Genomic DNA, 23,044 nt, shown 5'->3' on the forward strand with positions numbered 1-23,044 from the left:
CGGAGGATTACGCGATACCATAGAGTTCGGGGGGGTGTTTGGTAGAGCGTCTCCTCCATGAGGGAGCTCTGAGGCGGCTTCCGGTGAAGCTCTGAGGGGGCTTCCGGTGGAGCCGTGAGGCGGCGGCGGCGGCGGCAGGGGAGGCCATGGCGGAGATTCCGTTCACACGGGTGGTGTCGGTGACCAGCGCCGACCCGGTGGGTCCGGGGGGGTTCGGTAGGACCGGGAGGAGGTTCCGGTACCGGGGGAAGGGGTCGGTGCTGAGGGTCCGGTGCGTCCGCAGCGTCACCCGGCGGAGAATCTGCTGCGGCCCGATGATGGCGGGAAGTGGAGGGGAGCGGCGGCGGGGGAGAAACAGCTGAGTGTGGTGCTGGAGGTGGGACTGGGGTGGACTGGGATATACTGGGAGGGGATTGGGATGGACTGGGATATACTGGGAGGGGATTGGGAAGGACTGGGATGGACTGGGAGGGGATTAGGAGGGACTGGGATGGACTGGGATATACTGGGAGGGGATTGGAGGGGACTGGGATATACTGGGGGGGGGATTGGGAGGGACTGGGATGGACTGGGAGGGGATTGGGGGGGACTGGGATATACTGGGGGGGGATTGGGAGGGACTGGGATGGACTGGGAGGGGATTGGGGGGGACTGGGATAAACTGGGGGGGATTGGAGGGGACTGGGATATACTGGGGGGGATTGGAGGGGACTGGGATGTTCTGGGAGGGGATTTGGGGGGACTGGGATGGACTGGGATAAACTGAGAGGGGATTGGGAAGGACTGGTATGGACTGGGAGGGGATTAGGGGGGACTGGGATGGACTGGGATATACTGGGAGGGGATTTGGGGGGACTGGGAGGGACTGGGATGGACTGGGAAAGGGTTAAAGGTGGATTTGGGGTTACTGGTTTATACTGGGAAGGAGTGGCATGAACTGGGAGGGTACTGGGGGTTACTGGGATGAACTGGGAGAGGACTGGGGGTTACTGGTCTGAACTGGGATGAACTGGGAGGGGATGGGGGATTACTGGGAGGGTCCTGGGGGGGTTACTGGTGTGAACTGGTGTGAACTGGTGCAGCTGGGGGACTCCCGGCCCATTCACTCCCTGCACATCGGCAACGACGGCGCCGCCTTCGTGGAGGTGCTGCTGGGCTGCTCGGCCGGGGGAGACTTCCAGGTGAGAGGGGGCACCTGGGGCACCCAAAAACACACCTGGGGGCAGCTGGGCACACCTGGGGACACCCAAAAACACACCGGGCACACCTGGGGGCACCCAAAAACACACCTGGGCACACCTGGGAGCACCCAAAAACACACCTGGGGGCACGTGGGGGCAGCTGGGATTCACCTGGGCACAGCTGGGAGCACCTGGGGGCAGCTGGGGGCACCTGGGCACACCTGGGGTTCACCTGGGCACACCTGAAGTCACCTGGGGCACACCTGGGGGCACCTCGGGGCACCTGGGCACACCTGAGGGCACCTGGGGGTACCTGGGATTCACTTGGGCACACCTGGGCACACCTGGGGGTAGCTGGGGCACTCCTGGGATTCACCTGGGCACTCCTGGGGGCACCTGGGCACACCTGAGGGCACCTGGGGCACACCTGGGCCTTACCTGGGCACTCCGGGGGGCACCTAGGGGCACCTGGGCACAGCTGGGGTTCACCTGGGCACAGCTGGGGGCACCTGGGTTTCTGCTGGGGGCACCTGGGGGCACCTGGGCACACCTGGGATTCACCTGGGCACTCCTGGGGGCAGCTGGGGCACTCCTGGGGGCAGCTGGGCACACCTGAGGGCAGTTGGGGACAGCTGGGCCTTACCTGGGCCTTACCTGGGCCTTACCTGGGGTTCACCTGGACACAGCCGGGGGCACCTGGGCACACCTGGGCCTTACCTGGGGTTCACCTGGGCACACCTGAAGTCACCTGGGGCACACCTGGGGTTCACCTGGGCACACTTGGACCTTACTTGGGCACACCTGGGGTCACCTGGGCACACCTGGGCCTTACCCAGAGTTACCTGAGCCACACCTGGGCCTTACCTGAGCCCACCTGGGCGCACCTGGGCCTTATCTGAGGTTCACCTGGGCACAGCTGGGGGCACCTGGGCCTTACCTGGGGTTTACCTGGGCCTTACCTGAGCACACCTGAGCACACCTGGGCACACCTCAGCCTTACCCACAGTTACCTGAGCCACACCTGGGCCTTACCTGGGGTTTACCTGGGCCTTACCTGAGCACACCTGGGGACACCTGGGCACACCTGAGGCTCACCTGTCCCTCACCTGTTCCTCACCTGCCCAGGTGCTGCTGCCCAGCGCGGCGCTGATGTCGCCCAGCGAGAGCCGGGCGGGGGCGGGGCCGGGCCGGGTGCGGCTCTTCGGGCCCGAGGCGTTGGTCAAACGTCCGGCCACGCCCACGGCCAGGTGTGACCGCCTGCAGGTGGTGCTGAGCCAGCCCTACTGCCAGGTGAGCGCACCTGAGAGGGAGAGGAGGGGTCTGAGGTTACCTGGGGAGGGGTCAGGACTTACCTGAGGGGGTCAGAGCTTACCTGGAGCTCTCCTGGGGGGAGGGGAGTGCACCTGGTGCTCACCTGGAGGGGTCAGGACTCACCTGAGGGGGTCTCAGCTCACCTGGGGAGGGTCAGGACTCACCTGAGGGGGTCAGAGCTTTCCTGGGGGGGGTCAGAGCTTACCTGGAGCTCACCTGGAGGGGTCAGGCCTCACCTGAGGGGGTCAGAGCCCACCTGGGGAGGGGTCAGGCCTCACCTGAGGGGGTCAGAGCCCACCTGGGGAGGGGTCAGGACTCACCTGAGGGGGTCAACTCACCTGGGGAGGGGTCAGGGCTCACCTGAGGAGGGGTCAAGGCTCACCTGAGGGGGTCAGAGCTTACCTGGAGCTCATCTGGGGAGGGGTCAGAGCTTACCTGGAGCTCACCTGGGGGGAGGGGAGAGCACTTGGAGCTCACCTGGAGGGGTCAGGACTCACCTGAGGGGGTCAGAGCTCACCTGGGGAGGGGTCAGGACTCACCTGAGGGGATCAGAGCTCACCTGGAGCTTACCTGGGGAGGGTGAGAGCTCACCTGGGGGGAGGGGAGAGCACCTGGAGCTCACCTGAGGGGGTCAGAGCTCACCTGGGGAGGGGTCAGGACTCACCTGGGGAGGGATCAGGACTCACCTGGGGGGGTCAGAGCTCACCTGGGGAGGGGTCAGAGCTCACCTGGGGAGGGGTCAGAGCTCACCTGGGGAGGGGTCAGAGCTCACCTGAGGGGGTCAGAGCTCACCTGGGAGGGTCAGGACTCACCTGGGGGGGTCAGGCCTCACCTGGGGAGGGGTCTGGTCTCACCTGGTCTGGTCTCACCTGTTGGCCCCGCCCCCAGAGCCGCCCCTACGGCCTCGCTTTCATCCGAGCGTTCGCTGCCCCTGAGGAGGGGGAGGAGCCACCGCCGGCACCGGTGAGTGACCAATGGGGGAGCAGGGAGTGACCCTGAGTGACCAATGGGTGAGCAGTGACCCTGAGTGACCAATGGGAGAGCAGGGAGTGACCCTGAGTGACCAATGGGTGAGCAGTGACCACTGAGTGACCAATGGGTGAGCAGTGACCCTGAGTGACCAATGGGTGACCAATGAGTGACCAATGACCAATGAGTGACCAATGGGTGAGCAGTGACCACTGAGTGACCAATGGGTGAGCAGGGAGTGACCAATGACCCTGAGTGACCAATGGGTGACCAATGAGTGACCAATGACCAATGAGTGACCAATGGGTGAGCAGGGAGTGACCAGTGACCCTGAATGACCAATGGGTGAGCAGGGAGTGACCAGGGACTGACCAGTGACCCTGAGTGACCACTGAGTGACCAATGAGTGACCAATGACCAATGAGTGACCAATGGGTGAGCAGTGACCACTGAGTGACCAATGGGTGACCAGGGAGTGACCAGTGAGTGACCAATGGGTGAGCAGTGACCACTGAGTGACCAATGACCACTGAGTGACCAATGGGTGACCCTGAGTGACCAATGGGTGACCAGGGACTGACCAGTGACCCTGAGCAACCACTGAGTGACCAATGGGTAACCAGTGACCCTGAGTGACCAATGGGCGACCAGAGAGTGACCACTGAGTGACCAATGGGTGACCAATGGGTGACCAGTGACCAATGGGTGACCAGTGGGTGACCAGTGATCAATGGGTGACCAGTGGGTGACCAGTGACCAATGGGTGACCAGGGAGTGACCAGTGAGTGACCAATGACCCTGAGTGACCAATGAGTGACCAATGGGTGACCAGGGAGTGACCAATGGGTGACCAGTGACCACTGAGTGACCAGAGAGTGACCAATGGGTGACCAGGGAGTGACCATTGAGTGACCAGTGACCCTGAGCGACCAATGGGTGACCAGAGAGTGACCAGTGGGTGAGCAGTGACCAATGAGTGACCAATGGGTGACCAATGAATGACCACTGAGTGACCACTGAGTGACCACTGCCTGTTGAGTGACCGCTGACCCCCGAGTGACCCCTGAGTGACCCCTCTGGCCCCTCCCCCCCCAGGTTCGCCGCCTGGGTCCCTTCAAGCTGCGGGAGGAGGGGGAGGGGAGCCCCCGCCGCCCCCCCGGGGCCCTGTTCTACCAACGCCCCTCCCCCACCACAGGTAAGGCCCCACCCCTTTCCCTTCAGCCCCTCCCCCAGCTCAGGTAAGGCCCTGCCCCTCCCCCACCGCAGGTAAGGCCCCACCCCTCCCCCTTCAGCCCCTCCCCTACATCAGGTAAGGCTCTGCCCCTCCCCCACCTCAGGTAAGGTCGTGCCCCTCCCCCACCTCAGTTAAGGCCCCGCCCCTCCCCCTTAAGCTCCTCCCCCAGCTCAGGTAAGGCTCTGCCCCTCCCCCACCACAGGTAAGGCCCTGCCCCTCCCCTTTAGCCCCTCCCCCACCTCAGGTAAGGCCCTGCCCCTCCCCCACCTCAGGTAAGGCCCCGCCCCTCCCCCTTCAGCACCTCCCCCACCTCAGGTAAGGTCCTGCCCCTCCTCTTCAGCCCCTCCCCCACCTCAGGTAAGGCCCTGCCCCTCCCCCACCTCAGCTAAGGCCCCGCCCCTTCCCCTTCAGCCCCTCCCCTAGCTCAGGTAAGGCCCCGCCCCTCCCCCACCTCAGGTAAGGCCCCACCCCTTTCCCCTCAGCCCCTCCCCCACCACAGATAAGGCCCCTCCCACTGCAGCCCCTCCCCCAGCACAGGTAAAGCTCCTCCCCCACCCCAGTTAAGCTCCTCCCCCACCCCAGTTTAGCCCCTCCCCCACCCCAGGTAAGGCTCTTCCTGCCTGCCCCTCCCCCCCATCTCAGGCCAAGCCCCTCCCCCACCCCAGGTAAAGCCTCTGCCCCTCCCCCCCCCGGGCCCAGCTACGCCGCGGCCGCGCTGCAGGGGAGCGGCGCTGACGTCACTCAGGTAAGGGGGGCGCACCTGGGCGGGGTCGGGGCACACCTGGGGACCCCAAATCACACCTGGGGGACCCCAAATCCCACCTGGGAACCCCAAAATCCCACCTGGGCACACCTGGGCACACCTGGGGACCCCAAATCCCACCTGGGCACACCTGGGGGACCCTAAACCCCACCTGGGAACCCCAAAATCCCACCTGGGCACACCTGGGAACCCCAAAATCCCACCTGGGACCCCAAAATCCCACCTGGGCACACCTGGGGGAACCCCAAATCCCACCTGGGACCCCAAAATCCCACCTGGGCACACCTGGGGGAACCCCAAATTCCACTTGGGAACCCCAAAATCCCACATGGGCACACCTGAGCGGGGTCGGGGCACACCTGGGGACCCCAAATCACACCTGGGCACACCTGGGGGAACCCCAATACCCACCCGGGACCCCAAAATCCCACCTGGGCACACCTGGGCGGGGTCAGGGTACACCTGGGAACCCCAAATCCCACTTGGGGGACCCCAAACCCCACCTGGGACCTCCCAAACCTCACCTGGGACTCCCCAAATCCCACCTGGGATCCCCAAATCCCACCTGAGACCCCCAAATCCCACCTGGGATCCCCAAAATCCCACCTGGGAACCCCAAATCCCACCTGGGACACACCTGGGGACCCCTAATCCTACCTGGGAACCCCAAATCCCACCTGGGCACACCTGGGGACCCCAAAATCCCACCTGGGACGCACCTGGGGACCCCCAAACCCCACCTGGGACCCCCAAAATCCCACCTGGGGACCCCAAAATCCCACCTGGGAACCCCAAAATCCCACCTGGGCACACCTGGGGACCCCCAAACCCCACCTGGGACCCCCAAATCCCACCTGGGCACACCTGGTGACCCCAAAATCCCACCTGGGGACCCCCAAAATCCCACCTGGGACCCCCCAAACCCCACCTGAGACCCCCCAAACCTCACCTGGGACCCCCCAAAGCCCACCTGGGACCCCCAAACCTCACCTGACCCCTCCCCCTTTTCTCCCCCCACAGCCCCCCAAGCGCCGCCACCCCTCCCCCACCAGCACCAACGGCACCCCCCAAAAAAAACCCCCCAAGACCCCCCCAAAAAAACCCAAAACCCCCCCGAAACCTCAGCCCCGCCCCCAAAACAAGGGCGGGGCTGCCGATTCGGTGGGCGGGGCTTCCGATTCGGGGGGCGGGGCTCCCCTTTTGGCGGGGGTGGTGCTGGCCCTGAGCGGTTTCCAGAACCCTCTACGGGGTCACCTGAGGGCGGCGGCCACGGCGCTGGGGGCGGAGTATCGGCCGGACTGGACACCTGAGTGCACACACCTGGTGTAGGTGACCCTGACTCCTCCCACCTCATAGGCCACGCCCCTTTTAGGGCGGCCACACCCCCTTTTTGGGCTGACCACACCCTGTTTTCAGGTGGTTATACCCTTTTTTGAGTGACCACACCCCTTTTTGGGAGGTTACAGCCTCTTTTTGGGTGACCACACCCCCTTTGAGTGACCACACCCACTTTTTGGGAGGTTACGACCCCTTTTTGGGTGGCCACGCCCCTTTTTGGGCTGACCACACCCCATTTTCAGGTGGTTATACCCTTTTTTGAGTGACCACACCCACTTTTTAGGAGGTTATGACCCTTTTTAGGTGACCACGCCCTCTTTTGGGGTGGTTACACCCCCTTTGGGGTGACCACACCCCTTCTTTGAGCGACCACACCCCTTTTTGGGTGGTTACAGCCTCTTTTTGGGTGACCACACCCCTTTTTGGGGTAGTTACACCCCCTTTTGGATGACCACACCTCCATTTTGGGTAACCACACCCCCTTTTTGGGTGGTCACATGCACTTTTGGGGTGGTCACGCCCACTTTTGGGTGGTTACAACCCCTTTTGGGGTGGTTACGCCCTCTTTTGGATGACCACACCCTTTTTTGGGGAGCCCACACCCCCTTTTGGGAGGTTACGACCCCTTTTGGGGTAGCCACGCCCCTTTTTGGGGTGGTCACACCCACTTTTGGGGTGGTTACACCCCTTTTGAGGTGGTTACACCCCTTTTTGGGGTGGCCACGCCCCTTTTTGGGCTGGCCACGCCTTCTTCTGGTGTGGTTACACCCCTTTTGGGGTAGTCACGCCCCTTTTGGGGTGGTCACACCCCCTTTTTGGGCTGACCACACCCTTTTTGGGGTGGTCATGCCCTCTTTTGGGGTGGTCACACCCTCTTTAGGGGTGGTCACGCCCTATTTTGGGATGGCCACGCCCATTTCTGGGTGCGTTACCTGTTCCAGGTGCGCCTTCCCGAGGACGCCGAAGGCGGCGCGGGCGCGGCAGCGGGGCGGGGTCGTGGTGGGCGCCAGGTGGATCTGGGAGTGCCAGAGACAGGGCAGGAGGCTGAGCTGCGGCCCGTGAGTACGGGGGGCACACCTGGGGGCACCTGGGAGGGATAGAAACACACCTGGGCACACCTGGGGGCACTTGGGCACAGCTGGGGGCACACCTGGGGGCAGCTGGGCACACCTGGGGACACACCTGGGGACACCTGGGAGGGATAGAAACACACCTGGGCACACCTGGGGGCACCTGGAAGGAATAGAAACACACCTGGGCACACCTGGGAGGGATAGAAACACACCTGGGCACACCTGGGGGCAGCTGGGAGGGATATAAACACACCTGGGCACACCTGGGGGCACACCTGGGGACAGCTGGGCACAGCTGGGAGGGATAGAAACACACCTGGGGGCACCTGGGTACACCTAGGAGGGATAGAAACACACCTGGGCACACCTGAGCACACTTGGGCACACCTGGGAGGAATAGAAACACACCTGGGGGCACCTGGGCACACCTGGGGGCGCATCTGGGGGCGGTAAAATGGGGGGAAATGGTGAAATTTGGGTGAAAAGTTGAATTTTCTGAGGGTTTGGGCACACCTGGGAGGGTAGAAACACACCTGGGCACACCTGGGGGCACCTGGGCACACCTGGTGGCAGCTGGGAAGGGAAAAATAAAAAAAATTTGGCAAAATTTGGGTGAAAAATGAGAATTTTGGAGGTTTTAAACGCACCTGGCTAGGCCACGCCCCTTTGGGACACACCCTGCCACACCCAGGTGTGGGAGGGACTAAATTGAAGCCACACCTCTAAGTGGGCGTGGTCCCACCTCTGTTCCTCCCCCAGGTATCTCATGGACGGCTCCGCCTCCTCTGGCAGCGAGGGGGAGGAGCCTGAGGATGCCCCGCCCCCTTCACGCGCCTCCCCCAAGGTGAAAAAAGGGGCGGGGCCTCCTCAGGTGGATGCGCCGGTGACTCCTCCCCCTGCAACGCCGGCCACGCCCCCCGAGTCAGGCGACAGCGAGGGCCAATCAGAGGAGTGAGTTTAAAACGAGGGGGTGGGGTCACACATGAAGTGGGCGTGGCTTTATCTGAGGTGGGTGAGGTCACACTGTAGGTGGGCGTGGTCACACTTGAGGTGGGTTTACCAATATTTAAATGAGCAAAACCCACCTGAGGTGGGCGTGGCCTTACCTGAGGTGGCGATTGGTCACACCTGAGGTGGGCGTGGTCACGCCCAAGGTGCGTTTAACCGTATTCAAATGAGCAGAACCCACCTGAGGTGGGCGTGGCCTTTCCTGAGGTGGTGATTGGTCATACTCAAGGTGGGTGTGGCCTTACCTGAGGTGGTGATTGGTCACACTAAAAGTGGGCGTGGTCACACCCAGGGTGCGTTTAACCATATTCAAATGAGCAGAACCCACCTGAGGTGGGCGTGTCCTTACCTGAGGTGGTGATTGGTCATACTCAAGGTGGGTGTGGCCTTACCTGAGGTTGGTGATTGGTCACACTAAAAGTGGGCGTGGTCACACCTGAGGTGCGTTTAGCCAAATTCAAATGAGCAGAACCCACCTGAGGTGGGCGTGGCCTTACCTGAGGTGGTGATTGGTCACACTTGAGGTGGGAGTGGCCACACCCAAGGTGGGCGTGTCCCCCCATTCCCATTGGGCGTGGCCGTACAACAAAGATTCAACCTCACACCTCAAGTGGGCGTGTCCCCCTCGCGGTGGGCGTGTCCCCCTCGATGTGGGCGTGTCCCCCTCGATGTGGGCGTGTCCTCACCTGGCCCCTCCCCCCAGCACCGACCCCTACGGCGGCTCCACCGAGGAGAACAGCGAGGACGAGGAGGGGGCGGGGCCGCCCATCCCCCCCCTGCCCGGTGCGTGCCCCTCCCCCACCCTTTTTCCGTAGCCCCTCCCCCTCCGCAAGGCTCTGACCACGCCCCCTTTTTTGGCTCCTCCCCCACAGATTTTTTTGAGGATAAAAAATTCTTTTTGCACGGCGAGTTCCCGGAGGGGGAGGGGCGGCGGCTGCGGCGGCTGGTGGTGGCGTTCGGGGGGTGAGACTGGGTTATACTGGTTTATACTGGTTTGTACTGGTTTATACTGGGAGGGACTGGAAATGGACTGGGAGGGACTGGGAATGGACTGGGAGGGACTGGGAGGGACTGGTTTGTACTGGGAGGGACTGGGATGGACTGGGAGGGGACTGGGGGGGACTGGGAGGGGACTGGGGGGGACTGGGAATGGAATGGGAGGGACTGGGATGGACTGGGAGGGACTGGGAGGGACTGGGAGGGACTGGGGGGGACTGGGAGGGGACTGGGGGGGACTGGGAATGGAATGGGAGGGACTGGGATGGACTGGGAGGGACTGGGAGGGACTGGGGGGGACTGGGAGGGACTGGGAATGGAATGGGAGGGACTGGTTTGTACTGGGAGGGACTGAGAACGGACTGGGAATGGACTGGGGTGAACTGGGAGGGACTGGGATGGACTGGGATTGACTGGGAATGGAATGGGAGGGACTGGGGAAGACTGGGAATGGACTGAGATCAAACTGGGAGGGACTGGGACGGACTGGGATGGACTGGGAGGGAACTGGGATGGACTGGTTTGTACTGGGAGGGGCGGCGGCTGCGGCGGCTGGTGGTGGCGTTCGGAGGGTGAGACTGGGTTATACTGGTTTGGACTGGGAGGGACTGGGAGGGGCTGGGGAGGGACTGGTTTGTACTGGGAGGGACTGGGAGGGCGTGGGGGGGACTGGGGAGGGACTGGTTTGTACTGGGAGGGACTGGGATGGGACTGGGAATGGACTGGGATGGACTGGGAATGGACTGGGAGGGACTGGTTTGTACTGGGAGGGGCGGCGGCTGCGGCGGCTGGTGGTGGCGTTCGGGGGGTGAGACTGGTTATACTGGTTTATACTGGGAGGGACGGGGAGGGACTGGGAGGGGACTGGGGGGGACTGGGAGGGACTGGGAATGGAATGGGAGGGACTGGGATGGGACTGGTAGTGACTGGGATCAAATGGGCGGGAACTGGGATGGACTGGGAGGGACTGGTTTATACTGGTTTATATTGGGAGGGACTGGGAATGGACTGGGAGGGAACTGGGAGGGAGTGGGGGGGCACTGGGATCAAACTGGGATGGACTGGGATGAACTGGGAGGGACTGGGATGGGACTGGGAATGGACTGGTTTGTACTGGGAGGGAGTGGGCATGGACTGGGAGGGACTGGGATGGACTGGGAGAGGATTTGGGGATACTGGTTTGTACTGGGAGGGGCTGGGAATGGAGTCTGAGGGACTGGGCGGGACTAGGGGGCTCATACTGGGTTATACTGGGAGGAGGAAGAGGCTGTACTGGGGATACTGGGAGCTTAAACTGGTGATACTGGTTCGTATTGGTTTATACTGGTCCATACCGGTCCATACCGGTCCGTACCAGTCCATACTGGTCCGTACTGGTCCATACTGGTCCATACCGGTCCGTACCAGTCCATACTGGTCCGTACTGGTCCATACTGGTCCGTACTGGTCCATACTGGTCCGTACTGGTCCATACTGGTCTGTACCGGTCCATACTGGTCCATACTGGTCCATATTGGTTTATACTGGTCCATACTGGTCCATCTCAGTCCATACTGGTCCGTACTGGTCCATACTGGTCTGTACCGGTCCATACTGGTCCGTACTGGTCCGTACTGTTCCATACTGGTCCATACTGGTCGATCCCAGTCCATACTGGTCCATACTGGTCCACACTGGTCCGTACTGGTCGATCCCAGTCCATACTGGTCCGTACTGGTCCATACTGGTCTGTACTGGTCCATACTGGTCCGTACTGGTCCGTACTGGTCCATACTGGTCCATACTGGTCCGTACTGGTCCATACTGGTCCATACTGGTTTATACTGGTCCATACTGGTCCGTACTGGTCCATACTGGTCCGTACTGGTTTGCAGCACCCTGGCTCCCTACATGGACGAATCGGTGACGCACGTGGTGACGTCACAGGGCTGGGACCCCGCCTTCGAAGAGGTGTGGCTTAATTAGGGGGTGGGGCTTAGCTGGGCTCAGCCAAGCCCCGCCCCCTTTTAACCGCAAGCTCCGCCCCTCAGGCGCTGGAGCTCCGCCCCTCGCTGGTGTTCGTGCGTCCCCATTGGCTGCTGCTCTGCGGGGAGCGGCAACGCCCCCTGCCGGCCCAGCCCTTCCTGGTGACGTCATCGATGACGTCATCGGCGCGGCAGTGACGTCATCGGCGCGGGCACGCCCCTCCTTCCTAAGCCACGCCCCTTTTCTTTAGGTCGAATAAAGTGAATTTTGGGTAATAATTAATGAGTTAATTAATTGAGGTGGGTGGGGTGGGCGGGGCTTTTGCAAGAGTGGGCGGGGCTTAAAGGGGCATTTATTCTTTAATAGAATATTAAAAATTAATTATTAAAATTTGTTTAATAAATATTTATGGATATATTTGCATTTATTTAATAAGTCTTAAATATATTTATATATAATTAGTGAATCTTAAATATCTTCAAATTTATTTAATCAAACATAATTAAGCATGTTTAGCTTAATTAATTTGACTAGATATTAAAAATCGAATTAATGCAAATATATTCCACATAAATTAAATTTAATGAATTTACAATAAACTTGATTTTTATTTTTGCCCATAAAATAAAATAAAATAAAATAAAATAAATCCATGCAAACTTGCAAAAATTCAAAATAAAACCGCAAAAATAATTTAAATAAATTAATAATCAATTTATAAACGCCCAAACCACGCCCCCATCATTGCCCCTTTAAGGCGGGCCCCACCTGCCATTCACCCCCATTCAATCCCCGTCCCCGCCGTTGCCCTTTTAAGCCGCATCGCCGCTTTAAGCGCAGGCCCCGCCTCCCTCCCACACCCCCATTGCCCTTTTACGGCCTTGAAGCCCCGCCCTTTTCCTCTTAAAGCGGCCGCACCCTCCCGGTGGGCCCCACCGCCGCCGCCATGTTGCTCCGCCGGCTCCGCGCTGTCGCCGCTTCTGTCGCGACAGCGCGAGGCCTCGCGACAGCGCCGCGGGGGGAGGGGCGGCAGCTGCTGATGCGGCAGGTGGGGGAGGGGAAGAACGGGGGGGGGGAGGGGGCGTTTAATGGGGGAGGGGTCAAAGGTCGCGGCGGGGGGGGGAGGGGGGGAGTTCGTGAGGGGTGTGGGGGAGGGGCGGAAGGAAAAATTTGATTTTTTGAGGAGATTTTTGTGATTTCTGAGGAGATTTTGGGGCTTTTTGAGGAGATTTCGAGGTGATTTTAAAATTTCGGGGTTTTTTTGAGGCGGTTTCGAGGTTTTGGGGTTTTTTGCAAGGAGATTTGGAGGAAATTTTGAATTTTGGGGATTTTTGGAGGAGATTTCGAGGTTTGTGAGGGGTTTTATTGAGGAGATTTTTGGGGTTTTTTTGAGGAGTTTTGGGGGTTTTTTGTGGAGATTTTTCAGGGGTTTTTTGAGGAGGTTTTGGGGCATTTTTCAGCGGTTTTGGGGGATATTTTGGGATTTTTTAGAAGATTTTAAAGTATTTTTTGAAGATATTTTCAGGGTTTTTTTAAGGATATTTTGGGGATTTTTCCAGGATTTTTTCAGGATTATTTCATTTATTTTTTGAGGCTGTTTTGGTTTTTTTTTTAAGGAGATTTTCAGTAATTTTTTCAGGATATTTTTGTGTTTTTTCCAGGATATTTTAAGAATTATTCACTTTATTTTTTGAGGATATATTTGGGTTTTTTCAGGATATTTTCAGAATTATTTCATTTATTTTTTGGGGCTGTTTTGGGTTTTTTTCAGGATATTTTCAGGATTATTTAATTTATTTTTGGAGGCCATTTCAGGCCATTTTTGTGGTGTTTTTTGGGGTTATTTCAGGACATTTTCAGGAATATTTAATTTATTTTTTTGGGACCATATTGGGCCATTTTTGTGGTATTTTTTGGGGTTATTTCAGGACATTTTCAGGAATGTTTAATATTTTTTTTTGAGGCCATTTTGGGCCATTTTTGTGGTATTTTTTGGCGTTATTTCAGGATATTTTCAGGATGATTTCAGTAATTTTTTAAGGATATTTTTGGGTATTTTCTGGGTTATTTTCAGGACAATTTAATCCATTTTTTGAGACCGTTTTGGGCCATTTTTGGGGTGTTTTTCCTGAATTATTTCAGGACATTTTCAGGACTATTTAATTTATTTTTTGAGACCATTTTGGGCTTTTTTTGTGGTATTTTTTGGGGTTATTTCAGGACATTTTCAGAATTATTTCAGTAATTTTTTGAGCCAATTTTGGGCCGTTTCTGGGCTGTTTTCTGGGGTTATTCAAGGACATTTTCAGGACAATTCAATCCATATTTTGGGGCCGTTTTGGACCATTTTGTGGCTGTTTTCCTGGGTTATTTCAGGACATTTTCAGGAATATTTGGGGGTTTTTTTGAGGATTTTCTGGGGTTATTCCAGGACATTTTCAGGACAATTTAATTTATTTTTTGGGACAATTTTGGGCCATTTCTGGGGAGTTTTCTGGGGTTATTCCAGGACATTTTCAGGAATATTTGATTTATTGAGGATTTTCTGGGGTTATTCCAGGACGTTTTCAGGACAATTTAATCCTTTTTTTGGGACAATTTTGGGCCATTTCTGGGCTGTTTTCTGAGGTTATTTCAGGACATTTTCAGGACTATTTAATTTATTTTTTGAGACCATTTTGGGCCATTTCTGGGGGTGTTTTCGGGGGTTATTTCAAGATATTTTCAGGACAATTTGATCCATTTTTGAGGCCATTTTGTGCTTTTTTTGGTGGTATTTTTTGGGGTTATTTCAGGACATTTTCAGAATTATTTCAGTAATTTTTTGAGCCAATTTTGGGCCATTTTTGGGCTGTTTTCCTGGGTTATTTTAACACATTTTCAGGACCATTTAATCCATTTTTTGGGCCATTTCTGGGCTGTTTTATGGGGTTATTCCAGGACATTTTCAGGACAATTCAATCCATATTTTGGGGCTGTTTTGGACCATTTTGTGGCTGTTTTCCTGAATTATTTCAGGACATTTTCAGGACAATTTAATCCATTTTTTGGGCCAATTTTGGGCCATTTCTGGGCTGTTTTCCTGAATTATTCCAGGACATTTTCAGGACAATTTAATCCATTTTTTGAGACAAATTTGGGCCATTTCTGGGCTGTTTTTCCTGGGTTATTTCAAGATATTTTCAGAATTATTTCTTTAATTTTTTGAGACCGTTTTGGGCAATTTTTGGGGAGTTTTCCTGAATTATTTCAGGACATTTTCAGGACTATTTAATTTATTTTTTGGGACCATTTTGGGCCATTTCTGGAGAGTTTTCCTGGGTTATTTTAACACATTTTCGGGACAATTTAATCCATTTTTTGGGCCAATTTTGGGCCATTTCTGGGCTGTTTTCCTGAATTATTTCAGGACATTTTCAGGACTATTTAATTTATTTTTTGAGACCATTTTGGGCCATTTCTGGGGGTGTTTTTTCAGGACATTTTCACGACAATTTAATCCAATTTTTGGGCCAATTTTGGGCCATTTCTGGGCTGTTTTCCTGAATTATTCCAGGACATTTTCAGGACAATTTAATCCAATTTTTGGGCCAATTTTGGGCCATTTCTGGGCTGTTTTCCTGAATTATTCCAGGACATTTTCAGGACAATTTAATCCAATTTTTTGGGGCCGTTTTGGACCATTTTGGGCTGTTTTCCTGAATTATTCCAGGACATTTTCAGCACAATTTAATCCATTTTTTGGGCCAATTTTGGGCCATTTCTAGGCTGTTTTCCTGGGTTATTTCAACACATTTTCAGCACAATTTAATCCATTTTTTGCCCCAATTTTGGGCCATTTTGGGGCTGTTTCCCCAGCTCTTCGAGGCCTCCTCCTGCACCTACACCTACCTGCTGGCCGACGCCGCCACAGGTGACGCCGTCATCATCGACCCCGTGCTGGAGACGGTGCCCCGGGACCTGCAGCTGCTGCGGGAGCTCGGCCTCACCCTGCGCTATGCAGGTCAGGCCCCGCCCACGAGGCCCCGCCCCTTTAAGCCCCGCCCACGTGTTGCTTTAAGCCCCGCCCATCCATCTACAAAGCCACACCCACAGTGCTATGTGACTTTAAGCCACACCCAAAGCACCATGCCCTTTTAAACCCCTCCCATCTGTTGTTTTAGGCCCCGCCCACATGGCCACGCCCATTTAGACCCCGCCCACACATTGGTTTAAGCCCCGCCCATTCATTTACAAAGTCATGCCCGCAGTATGATGCCCCTTTAAGGCGTCCTGATGCATTGCCTTAGGCCCCGCCCACAACACCACACCCTTTTAAACCCCGCCTACACGTTGGTTTAAGCCCCGCCCATCAGTCTACAATGCCACGCCCACAATGCGCTGCCCATTTAAACTCCACCCACAGTACCACGCCCCTTTAAGGACTCCGGATGGTTTGCTTTAGGCCACGCCCACAACGCCACACCCCTTTTAACCCCGCCTACACGTTGGTTTAAGCCCCGCCCATCCGTCTAAAAAGCCACACCCACAATGCCGCGTCACTTTAAGCCCCGCCCACTGTGTCACACGATCTTAAACCCCACCCCTTTTTAAAGCCACGCCCATCACGTTTTTTATCCCCTCCCACCTCCAGGCCACACCCATTTAAGCTCCTCCCATCTCCCCACTCAAAGCCCCGCCCACGGCTCCTCCCACCCTCTTAAAGGGCCCCAAAATCACCAAAAATCATCAAAAATCATCAAAATCGACCAAAATCACCCAAAAATCACCAAAATTGCCCCAAATCACCAAAAATCACCAAAATCGGCCAAAAATTGGCCCAAAAATCACCGGGCACTGGGAGATACTGGGGGATACTGGGATAGACTGGGAGGGCACTGAGAGATACTGGGGGATACTGGGAGAGGATGGGGGGTAACTGGGATATACTGGGATGTACTGGGAGGGCCCTGGTAGGGCACTGGGATAAACTGGGAGTTACTGGGAGGGTAACTGGGATATACTGGGATGTACTGGGGGATACTGGGATATACTGGGATGCACTGGGAGGGCGCTGGGGGACCGCGCTGACGTCACTCCGTTTCCCTCTGACATCACACCGTTCCCGATGACGTCACTCCGTGCCTGATGACGTCACTTCGTTCCCGATGACGTCACTCTGTTCCCGATGACGTCACACCGTTCTCCAATGACGTCACGCCATTCCCGATGACATCATGCTGCGCCCCTCTGACGTCACACCGTTCCTGATGACATCACACTGTTCCCCGATGACGTCACTCCTTTCCCAATGACGTCACTCTGTACCCCTTTGATGTCACCCCGCTCCCGATGACGTCACGCCGCTCCTGATGACGTCACTCCGTTTCCGATGACGTCACACTGTTCCCCTCTGACGTCACTCTGCTCCCAATGACGTCACTCCGCCCCCGCTGATGTCACACTGTTCCCTCTGACGTCACCCCGCTCCCGATGACGTCACTCCGTTCCCACTGACGTCACGCCATTCTCGATGACGTCACTCCATTCCCGATGACATCACGCCGTTCCCCAATGACGTCACTCCGTTCCTGATGACATCACGCCGTTCCCCAATGACGTCACTCTGCTACCGATGACGTCACTCCGCCCCCGCTGATGTCACACTGTTCCCTCTGACATCACGCCGTTCCCGATGACGTCACTCCATGTCCCTCTGACGTCACGCCATTCCCGATGACGTCACCCCGTTCCCCGGTGACATCACTCCACTCCCGATGACATCACTCCGTTCCCCTCTGACGTCACTCCGCCCCTGCTGACATCACGCCGCTCTCTCTGACATCACTCCGTTCCCCGATGACATCACGCTGTTCCCCGATGACATCACTCTGTGTCCCGCTGACGTCACTGTCCCTCAGCCAATACGCACTGCCATGCGGATCACGTGACGGGCTCGGGGGGCGCTGCGCCGCGCGCTCGGCTGCAGGAGCGCCATCGGCCGCGAGAGCGGCGCCAGCGCCGACGTCCGGCTGGGGGAGGGGGGACCGGCTGCAGTTCGGGGCCTTTGTGAGAGCCCATCCCCCACCCACCCATCCCCCACCCTGACCCATCCCCCACATCACTGAACCATCCCCCATATTGAACTCAGGCTGGGGGAGGGGGACGTGCTCAGATTCGGGGCCTTCGTGGAGACTGCCCCTCCCCCACCCTGCCCCGACACTGCCCCTCCCCCACCCTGACCCATCCCCCACCCACCCCGACACAGCCCTGCCCATCCCCCACACTGACCTGCGCCTGGGGGAGGGGGACCGGCTCCAGTTCGGGGCATTCGTGAGAGCCCATCCCCCACCCTGACCCATCCCCCACCCAACCCCCACATCACTGACCCATCCCCCACACACACCGACGTCCGGCTGGGGGAGGGGGGACCGGCTCCAGTTCGGGGCATTTGTGAGAGACTGCCCCTCCCCCACACTGACCCATCCCCCACCCTGATCACCCCATCCCCCACATCACTGACCCATCCCCCATATTGAACTCAGGCTGGGGGAGGGGGACCGGCTCCAATTCGGGGCCTTTGTGAGAGCCCATCCCCCACCCACCCATCCCCCACCCTGATCAACCCATCCCCCACACTGCCCAACCCCCACAGTCACCAACCTCCGCCTGGGGGAGGGGGACCGGCTCCAGTTCGGGGCATTCGTGAGACACTGCCCCTCCCCCACACTGCCCTGCCCCTCCCCCACCCTGATCAACCCATCCCCCACATCACTGACCCATCCCCCACACACATCCACCTGCGCCTGGGGGAGGGGGACCGGCTCCAGTTCGGGGCATTCGTGAGAGCCCAGCCCCCACCCTGACCCATCCCCCACCCATCCTGACACAGCCCTGCCCATCCCCCACATCACTGACCCATCCCCCACACTGCCCAACCCCCACAGTCACCGACCTCCGGCTGGGGGAGGGGGACCGGCTCCAGTTTGGGGCATTCGTGAGACACTGCCCCTCCCCCACCCTGATCAACCCATCCCCCACCCACCCCGACCCATCCCCCACATCACTGACCCATCCCCCACAGTCACCGACCTGCGGCTGGGGGAGGGGGACCGGCTCTGCTTCGGGGCATTCGTGAGAGCCCATCCCCCACCCTGACCCATCCCCCACCCTGACCCATCCCCCACACTGACCATCCCATCCCCCACCCATCCCTGACACAGCCCTGCCCATCCCCCACACTGCCCATCCCCCACCCTGACCCCTCCCCCACCCTCACTGACCCATCCCCCACCCTGACCCACCCCCCGCCCATCCCCCACCCGGCCCTGCCCCTCCCCCACACCCATCCCTGCGGGGGGAGGGGAGGGTCTGGGGTCACCTGGGGGGATGTGATAGGGTGGGGAAGGGGGAGGGGCTTGGGGAGAAAGGGGAGGGGCTTTAAAAGAAGGAGGGGCTTCTAAAAAGGGGGGAGGAGCTTTAGGAAATGGGGGGGAGGGGCCTGGGGGGATTTTGGGGTCCCCTGACCCCATTTTTGGGGTATTTTGGGGTGGTTTTGGGGGTTTTCGGGGTTCCTAACCCCGTTTTCGGCGTCCCTGATCCCGTTTTTGGGGTATTTAGGGTGGTTTTGGGGGTTTTTTGGGGTCCCTAACTCCATTTTTGGGGTATTTCAGGTGGTTTTTGGGGTATTTCGGGGTGGTATTTGGGGTTTTTGGGGTCCCTGACCCCGATTTTGGGGTGGGTTTTGGGTGTTTTTTGGGGTCCCTGACCCATTTTCGGGGTCCCTAACCCCGATTTTGGGGTGGTTTTTGGGGTTTTTTGGGGTCCCTGACCCCGTTTTTGGGGTGTTTTTTGGGGTTTTTGGGGTGCCAGGCGCTGCAGGTGGTGCCCACCCCCGGGCACACCCCCGGCTGCGTCACCTTCGTGCTGGACGACGCCCTGACCCCATTTTTGGGGTATTTCGGGTGGTTTTGGGGGTTTTTGGGGTCCCTGATCCCATTTTCGGGGTCCCTGACCCGTTTTTGGGGTGGTTTTTGGGGATTTTGGGGTCCCTGACCCTGATTTTGGGGTGCCAGGCGCTGCAGGTGGTGCCCACCCCCGGGCACACCCCCGGCTGCGTCACCTTCGTGCTGGACGACGCCCTGACCCCATTTTTGGGGTATTTTGGGGAGGTTTGGGGGTTTTTTGGGGTCCCTGACCCCGATTTTGGGGTGGTTTTTGGGGTTTTTGGGGTCCATGGTCCCATTTTCGGGGTCCCTGACCCGTTTTTGGGGTGTTTTGGGGAGGTTTTGGGGTTTTTCAGGGTTCCTGACCCGATTTTGGGGTGGTTTTTGGGGTCCCTGACCCCCTTTTTGGGGTCCCTAGCCCCGATTTTGGAGGATTTTGGGGTGGTTTTGGGGGTTTTTTGGGGTCCTTGATCCCATTTTTGGGGTCCCTAACCCCGATTTTGGGGTATTTCAGGTGTGTTTTGGGGTTTTTGGGGTCCCTGACCCCATTTTTGGGGTCCCTGACCTGATTTTGGGGTGGTTTTTGGGGTTTTTGGGGTCCCTGACCCCGTTTTTGGGGTGGTTTTTGGGGATTTTGGGGGTCCCTGACCCGTTTTTGGGGTGGGTTTTGGGGTATTTCGGGTGGTTTTGGGGGTTTTCGGGGTCCTTGACCCCGATTTTGGGGTGGTTTTGGGGGGTTTTTGGGGTCCCTGATCCCATTTTCGGGGTCCCTGACCCGTTTTTGGGGTGTTTTTGGGGGTTTTTGGGGTGCCAGGCGCTGCAGGTGGTGCCCACCCCCGGGCACACCCCCGGCTGCGTCACCTTCGTGCTGGACGACGCCTCCATGGCCTTCACGGGGGACGCGCTGCTGGTGCGGGGCTGCGGACGGACAGACTTCCAGCAGGGTACTGGGAGCACTGGTTTATACTGGTTTATACTGGGAGGGACTGGGGAGGGCACTGGGAGGGGCTCAGAGGGGACTGGGATGGACTGCTTTATACTGGGAGGGCACTGGGGAGGCGCTGCTGGTGCGGGGCTGCGGACGGACAGACTTCCAGCAGGGTACTGGGATATACTGGGAGGGACTGGGAGGGACTGGGAGGGACTGGGAGGGGGTTAAAGGGGGATTTGGGGTTACTGGTTTATACTGGGAGGGGGCTGGGAGGGACTGGGAGGAACTGGGAGGGACTGGGGACGCGCTGCTGGTGCGGGGGCTGCGGATGGACAGACTTCCAGCAGGGTACTGGGAGCACTGGTATATACTGGTTTATACTGGGAGGGGGTTAAAGGGGGGTTTGGGGTTACTGGTTTATACTGGGAGGGACTGGGGAGGCGCTGCTGGTGCGGGGCTGCGGACGGACAGACTTCCAGCAGGGTACTGGTTTATATTGGGATATACTGGGAGGGGCTCAGAGGGGACTGGGAGGGACTGGGATGGACTGGGTTACACTGGGAGGGACTGGGAAAGGGTTAAAGGGGGATTTGGGGTTACTGGTTTATACTGGAGGGACTGGGAGGGGATTGGGAGGGGGCTGGGTTACACTGGGAGGGACTGGGAGGGGATTTGGGGTTACTGGTTTGTACTGGGATGAACTGGGATGGACTGGAAAAGGGTTAAAGGGGGATCTGTGGTTACTGGTTTATACTGGGAGGGACTGGGAAAGGGTTAAAGGAGGGTTTGGGGTTACTGGTTTGTACTGGAGGGATTGGGATGGACTGGGTTACACTGGGAGGGACTGGGAATGAACTGGAAAAGGGCTAAAGGGGGATCTGGTGTTACTGGTTTATACTGGGATGAACTGGTTCGCTCCTTGGGGGGGTTTTTTTCCTCTCTCCGTTCCCGTTGCCATGGTGACCCCTCCCCCCTCGGTTGCCATGGTAACCCCCTCCCCCCTCGGTCTCCACGGTGACCCCTCGGTCGCCACGGTGACCCCTCGGTTGCCATGGTAACCCCTCTCCGCCCTCCCCCCAGGCTGCGCGCGCACCCTGCACCGCTCCGTGCACGAGCGAATCTTCACCCTGCCCGAGCAGTGCCGGGGTGTACCCGGGACACGACTACCGGGGTGGGTGGGGGAGGGGCACAGGGGGGTGGGGGAGGGGTGGGGGAGGGGCTCAGCCCGATGGGAGGGGTTAAACATCGAGGGGGAGGGGCTACGGGCCGGCCCGAGCAGTGCCGCGTGTACCCGGGACACGACTACCGGGGTGGGTGGGGGAGGGGCTTAATGGGGGAGGGGCCTGGGGTGGGGGAGGGGCTGGGGGAGGGGCTCAGCCCGGGGGGAGGGGTTAAACATCGGGGGGAGGGGCAAAGAGCCGGCCCGAGCAGTGCCGCGTGTACCCGGGACACGACTACCGGGGTGCGAGGGGGGCGGGGCTTAATGTGGGAGGGGCTAAATATCGGGGGGGAGGGGCCTGAGGGACATGGGAGGGGTTAAACATGGAGGGGGAGGGGCTACAGGCCGGCCCGAGCAGTGCCGCGTGTACCCGGGGCACGACTACCGGGGTGGGTGGGGGAGGGGCGAGGGGAGGGGCCTGGGGGTGGGGGAGGGGCTGGGGGGAGGGGCTCAGCCCGGGGGGAGGGGTTAAACATGGAGGGGGAGGGGCTATGAGCAGTGCCGCGTGTACCCGGGACACGACTACCGGGGTGCGAGGGGGCGGGGCTTAATGTGGGAGGGGCTAAACATCGGGGGGGAGGGGCCTGAGGGACATGGGAGGGGCTAAACATGGAGGGGGAGGGGTTAAACCTGGGGGGGAACCTGCCGCGTGTACCCGGGACACGACTACCGGGGTGGGTGGGGGAGGGGCTGGGGGAGGGGCCTGGGAGTGGGGGGAGGGGCTGGGGGAGGGGCTCAGCCCGGGGGGAGGGGCTAAACATCGGTGGGAGGGGCTAAATATCAGGGGGGAGGGGCAGTGGTTCTGTCTCTGGGTATCCAGGGCATGATTAGCAGGGTGGGGGAGGGGCTTAATGGGGGTGGGAGGGGCAAAGCCGGGGGGGGAGGGGCAAAGTGGGGGGAGGGGCAAACTAAGGGGGTGACTCAGGGGTGACTCAGGGGTGACTCAGGGGTCACTCAGGGGTCACTCAGGGTTCACTTGAGGTCACTCAGTGGTCACTCAGTGGTCACTCAGGGGTCACTCAGTGGTCACTCAGGGGTCACTCATTGGTCACTCATTGGTCAGTGGTCACTCATTGGTCACTCTGACCCCGCCCCTCCCCCCAGGCCACACCATGTCCACGGTGGGGGAGG

At 58.5% G+C, this 23,044-nt stretch overlaps 2 protein-coding genes across 2 annotated transcripts; both read left to right on the forward strand.

The window, feature by feature from the left end:
* Positions 1-95: 95 nt before the first annotated feature.
* Positions 96-12,103, forward strand: XRCC1 (X-ray repair cross complementing 1). The gene is made up of 14 exons (XM_084224169.1): positions 96-197; positions 284-376; positions 1,083-1,181; positions 2,307-2,471; positions 3,381-3,455; positions 4,557-4,656; positions 5,361-5,440; positions 6,479-6,783; positions 7,738-7,854; positions 8,629-8,820; positions 9,581-9,660; positions 9,750-9,840; positions 11,748-11,823; positions 11,904-12,103. Exons 1-14 carry the CDS (start codon positions 147-149, stop codon positions 12,033-12,035), a joined length of 1,656 nt encoding a protein of 551 aa, XP_084080295.1. The 5' UTR covers positions 96-146; the 3' UTR covers positions 12,036-12,103.
* A 655-nt stretch (positions 12,104-12,758) lies between these two features.
* Positions 12,759-23,039, forward strand: ETHE1 (ETHE1 persulfide dioxygenase; the record flags this gene model as incomplete). Its single annotated transcript, XM_084224194.1, is given in 9 exon segments — positions 12,759-12,886; positions 15,697-15,841; positions 17,739-17,776; positions 17,778-17,886; positions 18,139-18,270; positions 18,473-18,522; positions 20,578-20,707; positions 21,775-21,865; positions 23,018-23,039. Coding segments are annotated over 9 exon segments (819 nt in total), but the record flags the coding sequence as incomplete, so codon positions are not given.
* Positions 23,040-23,044: the final 5 nt, after the last annotated feature.

Source organism: Fringilla coelebs (genome assembly GCF_963513975.1).
Source record: "Fringilla coelebs genome assembly, chromosome: 34".
Classification (NCBI taxonomy): domain Eukaryota; kingdom Metazoa; phylum Chordata; class Aves; order Passeriformes; family Fringillidae; genus Fringilla; species Fringilla coelebs.

What these genes read in the sequence shown, in the direction of transcription:
- XRCC1 (XM_084224169.1), top strand. Translation starts at nt 147, where the DNA reads ATGGCGGAGATTCCGTTCACACGGGTGGTGTCGGTGACCAGCGCCGAC. An exon ending in CGGTGACCAGCGCCGACCCG is followed by an intron (nt 198 to 283) that starts GTGGGTCCGGGG and finishes GTGCGTCCGCAG; the next exon opens with CGTCACCCGGCGGAGAATCT. An exon ending in GGGACCCCGCCTTCGAAGAG is followed by an intron (nt 11,824 to 11,903) that starts GTGTGGCTTAAT and finishes TCCGCCCCTCAG; the next exon opens with GCGCTGGAGCTCCGCCCCTC.